The 16,744-nt window shown below is 42.9% G+C and overlaps 1 protein-coding gene across 1 annotated transcript in view; it reads left to right on the forward strand.

Moving 5' to 3' along the window:
• LOC119164161 (5'-3' exonuclease PLD3) overlaps positions 1 to 12,977 on the forward strand; it is a 73,230-nt gene extending 60,253 nt beyond the window's left edge. The window contains exons 6-10 of the mRNA XM_075871119.1: positions 1,187 to 1,387; positions 4,597 to 4,736; positions 7,519 to 7,678; positions 8,283 to 8,385; positions 12,651 to 12,977. Coding sequence (XP_075727234.1) covers positions 1,187 to 1,387; positions 4,597 to 4,736; positions 7,519 to 7,678; positions 8,283 to 8,385; positions 12,651 to 12,823 — 777 coding nt within the window. The 3' untranslated portion in view covers positions 12,824 to 12,977. The remainder of the gene's footprint in view (positions 1 to 1,186; positions 1,388 to 4,596; positions 4,737 to 7,518; positions 7,679 to 8,282; positions 8,386 to 12,650) is intronic.
• Positions 12,978 to 16,744: the final 3,767 nt, after the last annotated feature.

Genomic DNA, 16,744 nt, shown 5'->3' on the forward strand with positions numbered 1-16,744 from the left:
CGGTGTACCAAATATGGGCGAGAGAACGCTTTTTCTCAGGCTTGCATGCTTAGAGAGGAAGCCTAGCGAGAAGCAGGTTGAACGTGACTGCAGACAACACAGCTTATTCGCAGGCTGTTCATACCGAGTTGGCGCGGCACTTTATTGGAACATTCTTTACCAGGGCAAAACAGAATGCCTTTCTTACATTTTACACGTTGTGTTGCTGCATGGCACCCCTCCCTTCCTCATAGCCTCTTTTTCTTTCATTGGAAGGTGTCTTTTATCATTTGCACTGGTCCACAAGGGGTATTCGTTACATCCATGCCCGAGAACGTATGACCTAGAACGTATTTTATGTCAATTTTAAAGTTTTTGTCGCATCACAGTAGTTCAATCGTGCTTCACTGCCTACAAACCACGTTTCACGTCCACACGCAACGTGGTTAAAGGGTTCTTGACACCATTTTTCGAAGGTGTGTTTATACTTTCACACAATTAGCCTGTATCAGAGATGGCTATCAGCAAATGTGAAGCATAGAAAATACTAAGATATTTTATGCTGATATTAAAGTCATAATTTCAGTGACGCACCTATAGACATCGACGCTAACGTGAGGTTGCCGTATATTACGAATCCTGGTGACTGCATGGACCTTAGCTGATTGTGATAACGTCAGGCACCAAAGCTTACAACATGACCGTTTTCGCGCAACCAACTTAGTCACGGTGTGAAGTGGCCATGCAAACATTGATAACGTGCACGAGTACGTGATGAAAGCTCAAGCCGTGTTGTGACGTCTGGGTACCGTACAAACCAAAACGAGCTCTCATAGATACGCTCCAACTACTTATTCAGGGTGCCCTCAAGCTTAGCTGCACGTTTTGCAGCCCTTAAATGCCTGGTGTTCAGCTGACGCAAAAAAAAAACATCCCACGAGAATTTCCTTGAGAGTACCCCTTTATGAAGAACAAGGAATTTAATGGACGTATGCTGCCAATTGGAGCAGCTTGAATATTGTGCCATCTAATTTTCCTATGTATTTTCTGGTCGTACACGTACAACATAAAAACATAGACGCTAATGAACTGAAATACAGAAATGCACTTGGCTGTTAATAATTTATAGGGTTATTTTATTGCCACCCCTCTTCATCTTCATGCAAATTCACGTTGTTGTTTTCACCTTTAACATCTTTATATACAGGTGAAGGAGGTTGGTGTGCTGATCAAAAACTGCAGTCGCATCGTACGAGATCTAGAGAAAATATTTGAAGTCTATTGGGAAATGGCGGATGAAAATTCTACTCTTCCCACGACCTGGCCGACCCCTCTTAGCACCACGATCAACAGCATGACTCCGGCGCATTTCAACCTCAATGGCACGAGTACACTGTCGTACATAGCGGTAAGTTGTGTTACAATTATTCATTTCTTTTATTTATTTTTATTTATAAAGTACTGCAGGCCACAAAGATGGTCGAAGCAGGAGTGGGAGGTGGTACAATGATAATGATATGACCAATAATTAGATATACAGGTGTAGAGAAAGACGAAAAAACAAAGAAAACAACAACAACAAGAACGACGGAAAAAATAAATCAGACAGGTGTACAATATATTCGCAGGTTACATAACTCGCACTTCAAAGTGATTTTCCAAAGATTTTAGTACATTTGCTGACTCAAAAATATGGTGCGGCAGTTTGTTCCATTCTGTTATTTCACTATCAAAACATCGTATATTTAAATGGACACCAAAGTCAAATAACAATTGACGTCAGAGTGGAAGCTCAATGTAAGACGACGTGTAAAACGACAGTATTATCAACAGCAGTGCTATACCTACCGAGAAATTAAGGTAAATGCCCGAAAACACGTGAGATACGCGCAGGACATTTGCAAAGTGATGCTTGTGACGCGAAAGGTGCCGCCTACCATTATTCACTAGAAATTTAACTAGCTGCCCTAAATAAAAAAACCTTCCATGCATCAAAAGACGCAATAAAATGCTGCTTGTTCGTTTCCGTTTGATTCATGAAAAAAAAAGAACCGCTAGACATTACTATGGTGAATGGCTCAAATGATTTTAAAATACAATTTTCGTCTGGTTAAACGGGAGAGGTCATGCCATCTAGCGAGGCGCAGTTGAACCAAACACGTGTGCCATCTCGCAGGCCATTGCAGGATATTCTCCAATGGCCGTTGTAGCTGCCGTGGCTCCCTCTATTTTTGTTATGCTGCGTTCTGCTGCAAGTGTTGGTGGCCGCACAGCAAAGCCGGTCAACGTTGTGCACGGCAACAGTGATGTGACACGCTCCGCTTGAGGCGGGTAATTTGAAGTGCACTAGTCTGATACGGACCACTAAAACGTAAACTTATTTCAAAATAAGCATTTCCGTGGCACAAAAGTGACACCAGAAAACTTTCAACTACTATTTCAACAATTAACGTCGACTTCACAGTTAACCATAGTGCTTTTTTCACGGTGAAAGAATTGTCGCTTCTCCAACGAGGAAGGCAGAAGCCCTGTAGGAAAGTTCAGTTCAATGAAGATGGCAGACATGTTAATTGTGCCATGGATCCCCTCCCTTTAAACAAAAACAAATGAAGTTGGAGATTGATTGGTGATTCATTCATTCATTCATTCATTCATTCATTCATTCATTCATTCATTCATTCATTTGGCCACAAATAAGGCAGAAAATTCACTGTTCCAGGCTGGCACGCGACATTCCGCATGTCGCAACTGTGTTTTCAGTGACAACCTATGTGCTAGAATTTTGCATCCATCCCCTAACAGAGAGTAGTAGTGCATTGCTAGATGAAGCATGTTGCAGTTCTTTCAATGGTTACAAATGACACGTTGTACAAAACAAAATCTTTTAAAAAGAGGGCGTTGTTCACTTCCTGTAGAAAACCACAGGCTTCAGCGTTTGTGAATACTGCAATAATATATAACGAGATTTCTGGCATTTAAATTTTTTACTGCCGTTATAATCATCTTTGCTTGAACAACTACCCATGTGGCCTACCTTAATAGGGGGGCGGATTTACACGCAATCAGCAGATAGCAGGAATGTGAATGGCACCACAGAGTTACAATATGTCTATCCAATACATTTATATACCAACAATCGGGGTTTAGTGCCCCAAAACTACACTATGATTATTTGGGATGCCATAGTAGAGGGATACAAAAATTTCGTCGGCCAGGTATTCTCTAACGTGCCCCGACATATCGCAGTACACGTGCCTCGAACATTTCACCTCGAAGTAAAATGTGATCGCCATGGCTGGGGTCGAACCCACGAAATTTGAGTGAACAGCCAGGCACCATACCCACTGTTTTACCATGACGGACTAATATCTACTGCATTGAATACACCATAGAGTTTCCTACAACATTTACTTGGAGGAAGTTTGGTGCTGCGATTTTTGAACTATTGTGCAAATGATGGGTGGTACATGTGTTATGAAAGGGAAAGAAGACAACCACCAGTTCGTAGCACGAAGCCACAAGGAAATCCGTACGTATTACTCAGAAAATAAAGCTTCTTAGTTGTCGAACAACTCGTCCTGGTCTGGGGTTCGAACCCGGAACCAACTTCTTTCCGCCGTGTTGCGGGTTTCCGCAGATCTCTTTTGTAGTACGTGTGTTAACCGAGTCTCCGTTCTTGCGGCTTCTAACGTAGTTACGGATTTGTTGATTGTGGTATCTCGACTTTTATTTCGGGGCGAAAGAATGGCTCGTTTTGAACTACATGAGATTCTTCGAATGACACAGCCTATTAGGGTTTTGATTGATATGTGGGGTTTAACATCCCAAAACCACCGTATGATTATGAGAGAGGCCGTAGTGGAGGGCTCCGAAAATTTCGACCACCTGGGGTTCTTTAACGTGCACCCAAATCTGAGCACACGGGCCTACAACATTTCCGCCTACATCGCAAATGCAGCCGCCACTGCCGGGATTTGAACCCGCGACCTGCGGGTCCGCAGCCGAGTACCTTAGCTACTAGACCACCGCGGCTGGGCCAGCCTATTAGGGTCAAGGTCATAATGAGACAGCTAAACTTCGGTAGAACATCACCTTGCGACATAGCAACTGCCGGTCATACGGAGCTACGCGGTGCCGGAAAAACAAAGTTTAGGCAAATTCATGTAAATAACAGCACTCTCATACCGTTTGAAGCGTCACGCAATGCATTTCCGGTAGACATCAGCGGCTGATTTCTGCAGAGCCTATACTAATGTGCAACTGTATATGCACACTCTTAAATAAAGAGTACACGCTACTGCTGACAATCTTGAGCATCACAGTACTGGCAGAAGGGAGTACAATGACCAACCAAAAAAATTTACGTCCCTTTTTGCAGTCCTGAGTTCCACGAAAAATTTAAGTACAGACTGCACTAATTCTGCACTTGAGTATTTCACGCAACTCTGTTAAGATGAATTAATAAACGTGCCCAGCAGTCCGTGCTCCTCTTTATAAAAGAGTCGAAACGTGGCAAGCCACAACTCTTAGAAAAGAGTCTAGGAGACTTTTTTTTAATTTAGAACACGTTTAATAATGGGTAGATCGTCATTATTAAAAAAAACCCTTCTTTTACAGAGTGCTCCCCCTTTCTTAACGACTGCTGGAAGGACGGAGGACATTGACGCCATTCTTGACGTCATCACTAAGGCGAAGGAATTTGTCTACGTCGCAGTCATGAACTACCTGCCATTAGATTATTATTCCAAAACCAGAAGGTAAGTCTGTATTGCCTATGCCTTACCTGTAAAGTATTCGCGCACATGTCCTCCCTTTACGTCATATTGCTGCATACACTTCACCAATAGACCACCCTGCACGGAGCCCAAGGAAATGTGACAACTAGGGCATAAAGTATATTTGAATATACTGCACTTTTACTATTGCATAGAACGCTTTGCTTCTGCATAATCTTTACGCCGGAGTCTTGCCTTTTTGGTAGCTGTTCAAAATTTCCTCTATTCTGTTCCACACGCCGAACTCTTTCCAATAGTTCGGCCATATATTGAACAGAATAAAGTGGTTGCTATTCAGAGTAGCGCAGGCGTCATTACTTCGCTCAAATTTTATATTTCATCGGCCGTTGTTTCTTGCGAGAATCAGTAATATCGAGCGTGAAGGTATCTGCATTGGGTGGTGTGTTGCACCGTATTTATGTAATTTGTCTTTATCTGCTATTGACAGAGAGTTTGCCTAAATTCTCGACAATTCCCCAATGCCACACGTTTTTAGAAAAGTTGAAGATTTTCGATTGATCTTAAACTCGAACTCTTCTGTATTGACCACTAATGAAGTGGATGATATTCTTAGGTTGTTTAGATATGTCAAGGGGCTTTTTTTCACGCATGAGCGGCCTTAGGTGACGTATCGCAGTTTTTAGATTTCCCCTTGACGCGATCAGATGCACACACTCGCTGGTCCTACTGCCGTCGCTATCATGAAGAACATTCACCCTACGACTTGGCGCACACAAAACTTGTTAAGAGGGCAGTGACATCAATGTGCCTTGTATTTCCGTGGACGCGGTCCTGTGCTCACAAAATGCCGGAAACGTTTCGCCAACAGGTAGGCAGGCTAAATTCAGCCGGACACCCTTGCTCTGTTGAGGTAGGGTCAGCGAAAACCTTCCTTCAGAAATTGAAGGGCAAGCCAAAAACAATGCCGCCTGTGGATAAAAGACCGTAGGTCGTGCCGTATATGCACAAACTTTCCCCACAACTTAAAAAAGGAGGTGAACAAGTGCAAAGTATCTATTGCTTTTTCAGCCCCATGGAAGTGGGCCGGCCTCTTCCAAGGCACTGCAGCACTGGCAAAAGCTGGCCTTTGTGGTAAAAAAAACCAAAAACATTCAAGGCAATTTGTACGCTACGCAGTGTGCGTGGTTTACGAAATTACACTCACATGTGGCAGTTTATATCGGCCAGATAGGACATGCGTTAGTGATAGGGCAAGCTGTCATGTGCGTTCAATAAAAATAAAATCAGTGCCCATTACCCATGCAATCACGCATGTGTGAGCCAGACTTTACTACCAATCGCATACTTAGAAGCAGCCAAAACACTGTGACACGCGCGTTTTTGAAGCGTATTTTATCAATGTTAAGCGAAATATGTGTATCGATGACACATATGTCACCTTACGTACATATGAAGAGCAATTTTCGATGTCTTGCTTTCATGACGTGTTGAGTGTGGAATCGTTAATCATGTCCTGCACAATTTTAACTGCGCAGATGCCTCCATACGTATAGAAGTGAGCTTTTTTGGAATAAAGTTCGTCGCAAGGTGACGCCCTATTATATCCCCTTTCTTTTTCGTCTATGTGGATTGCGTCCCTAATGTTCCTTCAATATGAACCTACTAACCTAACATGTTCTAGTAAGCTTCTACATAGCTATCTCAACCTAATTTTGATTAGCAAAGATCTTTTAACAACAGCGGAAAATACAGAAACATATTTTTGCGTTTAGTGAAATCGCAACGTAGTGGAAGTTGATTAGGAACTAGGAAGTTGATGATTGATTGATTGATTTGTGGGGTTTAACGTCCCAAAACCACCATATGATTATGAGAGACGCCGTAGTGAAGGGCTCCGGAAATTTCGACCACCTGGGGTTCTTTAACGTGCACCCGAATCTGAGTACACGGGCCTACAACATTTCCTCCTCCATCGGAAATGCAGCCGCCGCAGCCGGGATTTGATCCCGCGACCTGCGGGTCAGCAGCCGAGTACCTTAGCCACTAGACCACCGTGGCGGGGCACTTAGGAAGTTGTGAATTAGCACTTGGCAGCCTACACTTGCGCCCTATGCTCATGGGCCGTTAGGGTCCTTGTTACATACCGCCCGTTGTGAGAGATAGCAAATGCATCAAAAGCTTTCCAAGTAGCTAAAAAAAAGTTGAACGTTCTAGGTTAAGACTACAAAGACACAAAGCAACTCATGCTGAGACATTACGTATAATATAAATCCCGTTCTTATTGTCGTTATTGTTGTTTTTGTGCAGCCACCATGTTACACAAAGAAAACTCGGCATAATGTCACTTGAGCAACTTGTGAGCTCATTTATGAACTAATTGCATAACACTGGAACACATCATTGTATATAAGGTTTTGTAGCCGTCTTACTGTTTGCTATGGTCATTCACATCGTCTTCATTGTGGCGTGGTTGTCTTTGCTGCTGTTGTTGAATATGCAGTGGTAGAAGTAGGAGTGGCTGTTGTAGGAGTAGTAGTAGTTGTTGTTGTAGTTGCTGTAGCTGTTGTAGTAGTTGCTGTAGTAGTATTTCATGTGAGAGCTGTAGCTTTAGTTGTAGTAGTCGTTGTCATTGCTCTATTAAAAGGTCTATTGAAAACAAATCTCTTCAATGGCAAATTTTTGCCTCTTTTGGTATTGTTTCAGTGACACTTCTATGGAAACAACAAAAAATACCAATGTATGTGCTGCGACCCTCCCCCATGTAAAAAGAAATGAACAAACTCTGAATCTTCCGCCCTTTCAGGTTTTGGTCTGTCATTGACGATGCGTTGAGACGCTCTGCCATAGAAAATGGCGTCCGTGTGCGCCTTCTGGTGTCCAAGTGGAGCAAGACAAAGCCTGTCATGTGGAACTTCGTGGAATCTCTCGCCTCACTTAACACCACTAATATCTCAATCGAAGTCGTAAGTTTCAACACGTTTACTTGTTTCCACTCGTGAAAAAATAGGAGTATAGATTAGCCCTTACTTTACCCTGTAATCAGTACAACTATTTCTGGCAATAACTCAATGTGTAATCGGAGCCCACGTGAGATTTGTTGGACATGACAGAGATAATGTATCCACAATTTATAGGCAACAGAAAGAGAGACGCTCAATCACAAATCGTTATGGTTCCTTTTTGCACCTTTTTTGGCCTGAAGTCATGCGCAAAAACATGCAAACCGCATGACTAGTGTAGGAACGGACTTTGTCCTATATGACATGCACAAACGAAAATTTGGAGGGCACCTGAAAGTTTTACGTGTTAAGCTTGGGCTGCAGTCATCTCCTTATGGTATACTGTATAAAGTTGAACAACATAGAAGAACTCGATCTGGCTAGATGGCGTAGTCGCTTCCGTTGGGTGCAGAGCTAATACTTGGTGAGGGAGAGTGTGTGAGTGAGTGTGTGTTAGCGTCTGTGTATGTGTGAGTTAGTTTGTGAATGAGTGAGAGGTTGAATTAAACTGTTGTCTCTTACAAAAGAGCTAAACTTCTTCACTTATGTATATTCTGTTTTTTTTCAGAAAGCTATGGTGATTCCTGCCTTCACAGAAGAGCAACGCAAGACCCCATACGCTAGAGTGAACCACCAAAAGATGATGATTACGGACAAAGCGGCTTACATTGGTAAGCTACCACATCATTTGCCAATGCAAAAGCGAACGCAGGAACATAGTCCGCCAGTGTGTAACAGCGTCCACTTGACTCCTATCTGCTCATTTTCAGCATTACCATCAGCCTTACCTGGAATCACATATATACGCACGTCTGCTGACACGCAATCCAAAGCAGTGTCGTTTATACAGCATTTGAATGTTTATTGATCAGAGCCATGTGATGCTTAGAGGGCCAGCTTGACGTACTCCCCGGCACTTTTCCACCGAAGTTCTAGATAACAATACATGTTATGTTGTCATCTCTACCAAGAAAAAGCACCTCACTAGTTTGCGAGCATTTTATAACTGTCATTCAAAATCACTATATGAAACGGCGCTGAGAAGGGTACCGATTACGTGAGATATTGATGTTAAAGAGGTTGGACACCATTGTTGGCTAACGGACTTCGTGGCTAACGGACTGATGAGTAGGCTCACTTTGACTAACTCAGTCCCAGATGGAGCCACCAGTTTGAGTGAGCGAGAGTGAGTATCATTTTGTTTAGTGTGAGTCCGCTTGAAGAACAAAAAATGTTGAGCTCGAGTCCGAGTGAGTCAGGCAGCCAGAGAAAAAATTTGGCAAGTCTGAGTTTGAGTGAGTCCGAAGTGCAAAATATATTTCATGAGTTAGTCTGAGTAAGCTCTACAAGTTTTGCCGGCCTATTATTTACGGTGCTTTATTGCTTGACCCGAAAATTGCGAGGTTGAATCCAGCGGCGATGGTCGCATTTTAGTGGAGGAGAAACAATGGATGCTGATTTCAGATGCAGTTAGCTCAATTTGTATAATCAAAATGACTTTGATAAAACCTGCACAGACTACTCTATCGATGCTCTTACCTATGTTTAAAAAATGTATGAGTTCTATTGAATAAATCAAGCATAGGTTGTACCCACTTATTTTCTATCCAGTACAACCGGTGACTCAATGGTATGTCCTATATTCTCGGCACGACTAGAAAACAAGATGCACGTGTTTGATGAGCAGTCGAGGGCATCGTAGTTCTCTTCCTAATCCGACATATTCACGGTGTTACGACGTGTAAATGTGGCCTTACCTCTATTCATATTTTAAGCTTAGCACTGCTGTGAAAAAATGAAAAAAAACGAAATGAATACTTGTAGACTTTAACATGCCAAAACTATTATGTCATTATATGATATGCACCGCAGCGTAAGACGGCAAATAATTTCGACTAGGTGGGTTTTGTGTGAAAAACAAAATTAAAAACAAAGTAAAACGAAAAAGTGATATTTTTGACCGGCACAAAAACCCAACCGAAACGTCACCTATTATATTGTTCCGGAGTGAAACCAAACCCTATTCTATTCTTTTTGTCATGAAAAAACTAGGCAATTCAGAACACATGATGTCATGCAATATGAGAAATGGTGCAATCTCGTGATACATTATTAGCGCGTATCTGTGGCAGGAATCGTTGACATTTTCGAAGAAGAAAGACGATGTTGTTTAAATCAATGCAAGTGAACTCTCATGCGCTTGTCACACATTCTAGCGTAGACAGGGCATACTCGATGCGAAATTTTGTTTTACCAAAACAGCAGTGTCGAATATCAGAGGTATACACTCGATGGCGGCTGCTTCTCATATCGTGCTCACCCCCTGGCCAAAATCACTAGGCATCCTGAGAAAAATCATAATTTGTCTTCGAGAATATGAACCTGATAACATACAAGAATGCTTGTATGCACTAACTAGAATTCGGGGTGATGTTTTTTGCGCTTTTTTTAGGAACGTGGGAAGATTTTATGTAACCCCGGCCCCACATTAAGGAACGCTGGTAACTATATCGTCACTGTAACTTAAAATTATCACACACAAATACAAACAGTCAGATACCGTTGTGAGACAGTTTATCCGTTCAAGCACAAAATCATACGAATAATTTCGCGCTGAAACAAAACTGAAGAAAAAATGAAAAGGATTTCGTTACGACATCATGCGTACGTTAAACCTTACAGGTGCTCGAAAAGTAAAACAGAACACGTGAGCTGGGATCGAGCAGTGTGAAAGTGAATGGCAGCACGCTCCATCAGAGTACTTATTTGTTTAAATTTTGAAACGGAAGTGAGTGCGCTATCTTCAGCCACATTTATGCATAAAAATGATGACCCACTTCTCAAATCGTGCGAGCTGCCACTCACTTTTGCGCAGCTCCACCACAGCTCACGGGCTTCATTTTACTTTCTTCTTCATTTAGCACAATAAAACCTTCTGTTCTGTTCTGTTCTGTACTTTGGGAGCACCTGTATAAAGGTAGCGTACGTTGAGCGAAGACAAGCAGAGTAAACGCGAATGGCGTATACGCTCAGATAGCGTACACAATGGTATCGCACGCATTTAGTGTGCCTGGGTGTTCTTGCGTGTTGTGCTCATCAAAAAAGTGCCGCCACATCCACGAAGTGAATGATGATGAGTGGGCGAAGCTCCGGAGGTAAACTTGGTAAACCATGAATCCTCCGTACATTTTGCCCACTCGATTTTATTGCAACGCTCCCCCTAGCGTACGTCGCCGCACTATATCGAACGATGACACGCGCCATATGTGGCATCATTCCTATTTTATAACACCTCGCATCTTTCATAATCAACTACACGTACCGCCGTCTAGTTTATAACATCTTGCATCTTTTGGATGGATGGACGGACGGACGGACGGACGGACGGGCGGACGGGCGGATGGATGGATGGATGGATGGATGGATGGATGGATGGATGGATGGATGGATGGATGGACGGACGGACGGATGGACGGATGGATACGGCTGTACCCTTTAGATCGGGCGGTGGCTAGCGTAATACTTAATGCCGTCAGCTACAAGTGCCGCCATCTAGTGAACACAGCAAGAACTGAACGAGAGGTGGCTACATACAGGGGACGCACAGGCCACGCCTTAAGGAGCTTCGCTCCTAATATAAGGTCGCAGTGGCGAGCACTGGAACAGGCGTTGTCGAGCGTATCAACCCGAAATTTTACACCAAACTGTACAAGCAACTAAGACGAACGCAAGTTCATGTGGACTTCGTGAAAGTTGACGGAGCACTGAAGTGACAGTCAAGCGAGGAGATATTTTATGATATCAGTAAGTCGTGCTCTTCGACATTTCACCACGTTCGAAGATCACCACGTTTCCACCTCCCTTCCCCCCCCCCCCCATGAAACGCGTCATTGTAAAATTGCTGTTAGCCACACCGCATTGAAGTTCTCGCAACAAACAATGTGACGCACATGTTTTGAAGGCATTTACAGGGTCGTAATATGTGACCGGTAAAAAAGAAAAAGACATTCTCATCTGAGATCCTCTGTAAACTTGGCACGCCGAGTTTCAGGAAGTGTCGCTTACCCAACGTCACGTAATTACGAAAAATACACTTTTATGTCCTTGTCGGCCAGGCACATAAATACGGTGTGAAATTTAATAAAAATAAAACTTTGACCTCAATTTCTCCTTTGTTGGAAAACTTGTGATGATAAAATAAGTGCATTGGCGTTCATGGAGTACAGCTAATCGATGTAACCTGGTTAGTTGTTTCGCTTTGGTGTCCCGCTAAGATTGTGATTAGCGTTATGTGTTTGACACGGAAGTACAATTGCCATCCCACCACAATTTTTAAACACGGTAGTCTTTCTTGGGATACCTCAGTGCAAAATTCCTGGTTTGTTTGTAGGTCTGCTGTTTTTTTTTTTTCGTCCGGTGGTTGTTACACGGTGCAAGTTCAACCCCTTGCTCAATGACCACCTCTTTTCATCAGGTGGCTGCGGTCATACTTTTGAACATTGTCAATCAAAAAGCAAATATTGCGCATATTTGAGGCGCAGCATCAATACGTAAGTGTTAGGCAGTGTTGGTGTTGAGAACTGCATAGATACCTAATTTAAGGACAAAAGTGCTTATTACGCTGCGCTGACAATGCGAGACTAGTAACGCAAAACGCGAGTGTTTCCTACTCGTTGCTGAAAAATTCACTTTATTCACTTTAATTAGCTGAAGCGATCCGGTGCTACCGCCTACAAGTGACTGTTAGTTTTAAAAACTTTTGTTTCTTCACATTGCTGCCAGACGGCGTCATATCTCACATAGCGCCTCTAGACAAAATATCGTCTTTCAACGTCCTGTGAAGCAAAGCACAGAGATGCGCGGCCAATTTATTTTTCTGTTAGAACTTGTTCCATTGGTTGCTTCATTGATGTCTGCCTTCCTCTTCTTCTTGCAGGAACATCGAACTGGGAGCCGAATTACTTCATCAAGACAACAGGAGTTGGCTTGGTGTTAAACCAGAACTCAAGCGACTCCATCAGGGGTGAACTGAAAGCAATTTTCGAGCGAGACTGGAATTCCAATTTCACTTACTACGTCAAGCCAGGCCACAGAAGAAAACTCCATTGATTCCAACACCTCGTTGAAACTTGTTACTGCATAGCTCTCTTCATGTCATCCCGAGAGTAGGTCAGTAAGTGCACTTCCTCTCAAACCTGCCTTTCATTGCTCACTGTAATTCCCGCATACAGCTCCTTCTGAATAAACAAAAACTCTGTAAGGACTTGTTTGAGATTGGCCCTTGCTATAGAAATAGGGTTCACTTAATTATTGGTCTTTTGCGAGAAAAAACAGATTAACAATGGCTGCAGTGAAAAACTGGACATTTCGTGCGATTTTTTTTATTTGCTATATTGTCGGCGATTTTTATTTTTCTGAAGAAACCACGTGCAGCACCAACGCTCTCTCCTTTTCCGATCCTCGCGCACAAGTAGAATTCCTTCCACCCAAGTAACATTTTTGTTTTGTGTCATACTGTGCTATAATAATATTAATAATTATAATAATAATAATAATAATAATAATAATAATAATGAATGTAGCATCGCACAACTATGCTATTATTATGAGAGATGCTGTAGTGAAGGCTGCCGGAAAGTTCGACCACCTGGGGTTTTTTAACGTACGTCTTAATTCTACGTACACGGGCCCCAAGCGTTTTCATCTTCATCGAAAATGCGAACAGCGCGACCAGAATACGGTTCCATGACATTATAGTCAGTGGTGACCACCACAACCACTAGACCACCATGGCTGGTGCTTCACACGCAGCTGGTGCTTCACACGCAGCTACAACTTTATACAGCTGACCAGAAGAGACCACTCCCATAAACCCATCTACAAAAGGAAAATCGCTTTTGTTGTCGGCTTTCGTAGAGGGGCAAGAAAAATGGCATTGAGTAGCCAACGCCTGTATTCAAAAACACTCCTTGACTTGAACGTGACTTGCGCCCACCTCAACGCAGTGCACATGAAACGCGTTTGTGCTGCATTAACGGTGTTGAAAAGTCAAGTTCAAATAAAAGCGTTTCTTGACACAGGGGTAAAGATGGCATGATGGGTGGTTTATTGGTTTTTCATCATGGAATGCTACTGCGCACAACGAAGGCTACGAAAGAACACAGCGGTATGTTCCTGGTGTTCTTGCTTCGTCCACGTCCATATGTGTAGCAGCCTTTCATAATGCAATATCAACTGGCTGACCAAGCAATTCTTAACGGCCTCACTAATGAATGCCCTTTCTTATTGCCGTTTACGAAAGCTAACCACGAAAGCAAAGCTTCTCATAGTGCAGTACCTGCTGGTACACCATGCCAGTCTTGCAGGGACACTGCAGTGCATTTTCGACCATACTCAGATAATACCGTTTTCAAACACTACTGGCAGTCCTGCAACATTTAGGGCGATTGATTTTGCCGAGGAGCTCGTCTGTAAATTTAAGTAACCAAATGAATGATGGGCCACAACGAAAATCGAGAGAGGGAGCTGCTCTGACATCCATGGTGGTTATTAACGTACGTCATGAAATTTGTATCTGACGACGTCACGAAATCCGCTACACACTGCCACGGCTGGCCAGGGCGTGAACGTAGCCCATGCGTTACTTTTAACGTGCGAAAAGGAAGTTGGCGACGTGATCCGACGCGGAATCGAGCAGTGCCAGCTCGTCTGAACTTACGAGTGACAAGTTAAGTGAGGATCGCAGCTATTATCCAACCGCGTAAACACCGTCTTTTGACTTCGACCCGTCGGCGCATGAAGCAATTAACGTGTCTCGAATCGATATCCTCGTTGCTCCATATTATGTCATGTCGCCTCTTGAAAGAAATCACGCGCTTGAGCCGTCTGCTGGGCAAGGCGCGGTTTTGAAGAAGAGCAGGCACGTTGCTTCTTGAACAGGGTGGCTTGCATTAGCAAGTGTGATCGAAAATTGCTTACCATATTTTAAGAATTAGTTTTCTGAAAAAAACAGACATCTGGTTGAATAATTTCGCACTAGGCTACCGATGAGAAAACATCCTCAAAGTTTTATGAAAATCCATGAAAGTCGAAACTTCAACGGAGCTCGCCTTGAGGTCTTCGCTGCTCAAGGTCAATTTTTGCGCCCGTGTACAAAAGCTGAACACACTTAATATGACATTGACTTTAAAGATAGCAACTTATTCATAAAAAGCGCATGTTCTCTTCATTCTCCTGCAGATTGTAATTCGAAATAAGTCGTTTCTTCAGCTGGCTTGGAAATTCAGTGAGGAATAGTCGTATTACCTATTATGTCGCGGAATATCCAACCCATAAATTGAACTTTTGGAATCAGTTTAATCATTCGTTTAGTAAGTTTCAAATACAAGCTCATTACTCACCGCTGCACATGATTTTTTATTTACTTACACCCAGGTTAATGAGTAAATTAGACATTACAGGAGAATTTATCGAAGAGAAGCAGCCATCAAAGTCGGGGTGCTGCTGTTGTCAGAATGAAAACTGTGAAAAAGAATTTTTCGTCTTGGGGGCTTATCTAACTACAACGATTATGTTTGCGAATAACTCTATCATCACTCTTGTCTGTAAAGTACTTGTTAATTACGGGTCAATGTCATTAAATTATTAATTCTTGAAGCTTCGACTTGTCTGTACAAGGATTACGGTGTACGTGATTACAGACGCTGCCATCTGCAAAAAGAAAAAAAAAGAAGAAAGAACTGTTGAGTCAGTTTCCCTTTCTGAAAAGACTAAAAATATATCTTTTTATATTGCGTAACTTCAGAGAGTGACACTGTTTACTTTTCGTGGTGCAAATTCTTTTTCATCGACAACAAAACTTAAACAAGTTGTACTTAGTGTTTATTACAACTGTACTTGGATCAACCGCTAGCCCCACATCAAGTGCTTTGGGCTTTGTATTTAGTTCGTGCCCTATGCACGCGTAACAAAACATCTCCTCAAGTGTGTTCCTATACCCAGGTAGGCGAAACGTTTGATGTTCCGGTTTCAAAAGTAATAATCGAACACGCACCGATATGAATGAACAAAGTGTCGAAACGTCTTTCCAGAACTTTGTTCATTCATATGTGCTTACAATAACATTTTTCTTCAAAATAAATTTTTTGGACCCTAACGTTAGATACGTCATCACCCTGAATTATAAGCTAAGCAGGCATACAAAGTTCTGCAAGCTTAGCTCCTGGCCCGTGCAAGCGCCATGATAAAGTGTAACGGCGAAACAGTGTTGTAGAAGAAAGGAGTGCCTTGTCATCGAGTTTAATCCAACAACAAAAATCACAAGTGTCGGCCGTATTTAATTTCTTCAGAGACTACAGAACTTTGTTCTTGTCATGTCCAGCAATGTCCAGCAATGCATGTCCAGCACGTCAAGCATTTCCAGCAATGCAGTGTCTAAAAGTTCAAAGGCCGTTTTGTTCGCAGCAGGGGCCACGGTGTTAAATTAGTTGATAGCCTTTGCTCTTACAGTGTTCTAATGGACAAGGGACTCGGCTATCGACCCCCACGTCATGGGATCGAATCCCGGCTGCTGCGACTGCATTTTCGATGGAGGTGAAAAAGCTCTAGTCTAGTGTGCTCAGACATGGGTGCACGTTTAAGAACAAAACGTGGACAAAATTTCCGGAGTCCTCCACTAAGGCGGCGTCTCTCATAATAATGTGGTGGCTTTGGGAAATTGCACCCCGCATATCAATCAATCTGACTTTGCTCGTATGACATTCCAATAAGTTGCTGACGCATTGATTACTTAGTAATGCCTGGTAGCGCGCAACGTCACGACAGGGAACTACTTTATCAGGTTTGTCTCAACGTCGTGCCGACATTTGGTGCTACTAGGGGCTGCTAGGGAAGCTTGCGACGAAAGAGTTCCTTAGAACAGAGGGGATGTTGAAACTTGGGGTTTGTCGGACGTCGGATAGCAAAAGCAAAGGGAAGGAAAGTAACGATGAGAGCGATGGAAATTATAGTGAGGAGGAGGGCAAAGATGAG

Source organism: Rhipicephalus microplus, chromosome 8 (genome assembly GCF_043290135.1).
Source record: "Rhipicephalus microplus isolate Deutch F79 chromosome 8, USDA_Rmic, whole genome shotgun sequence".
Taxonomy (NCBI): domain Eukaryota; kingdom Metazoa; phylum Arthropoda; class Arachnida; order Ixodida; family Ixodidae; genus Rhipicephalus; species Rhipicephalus microplus.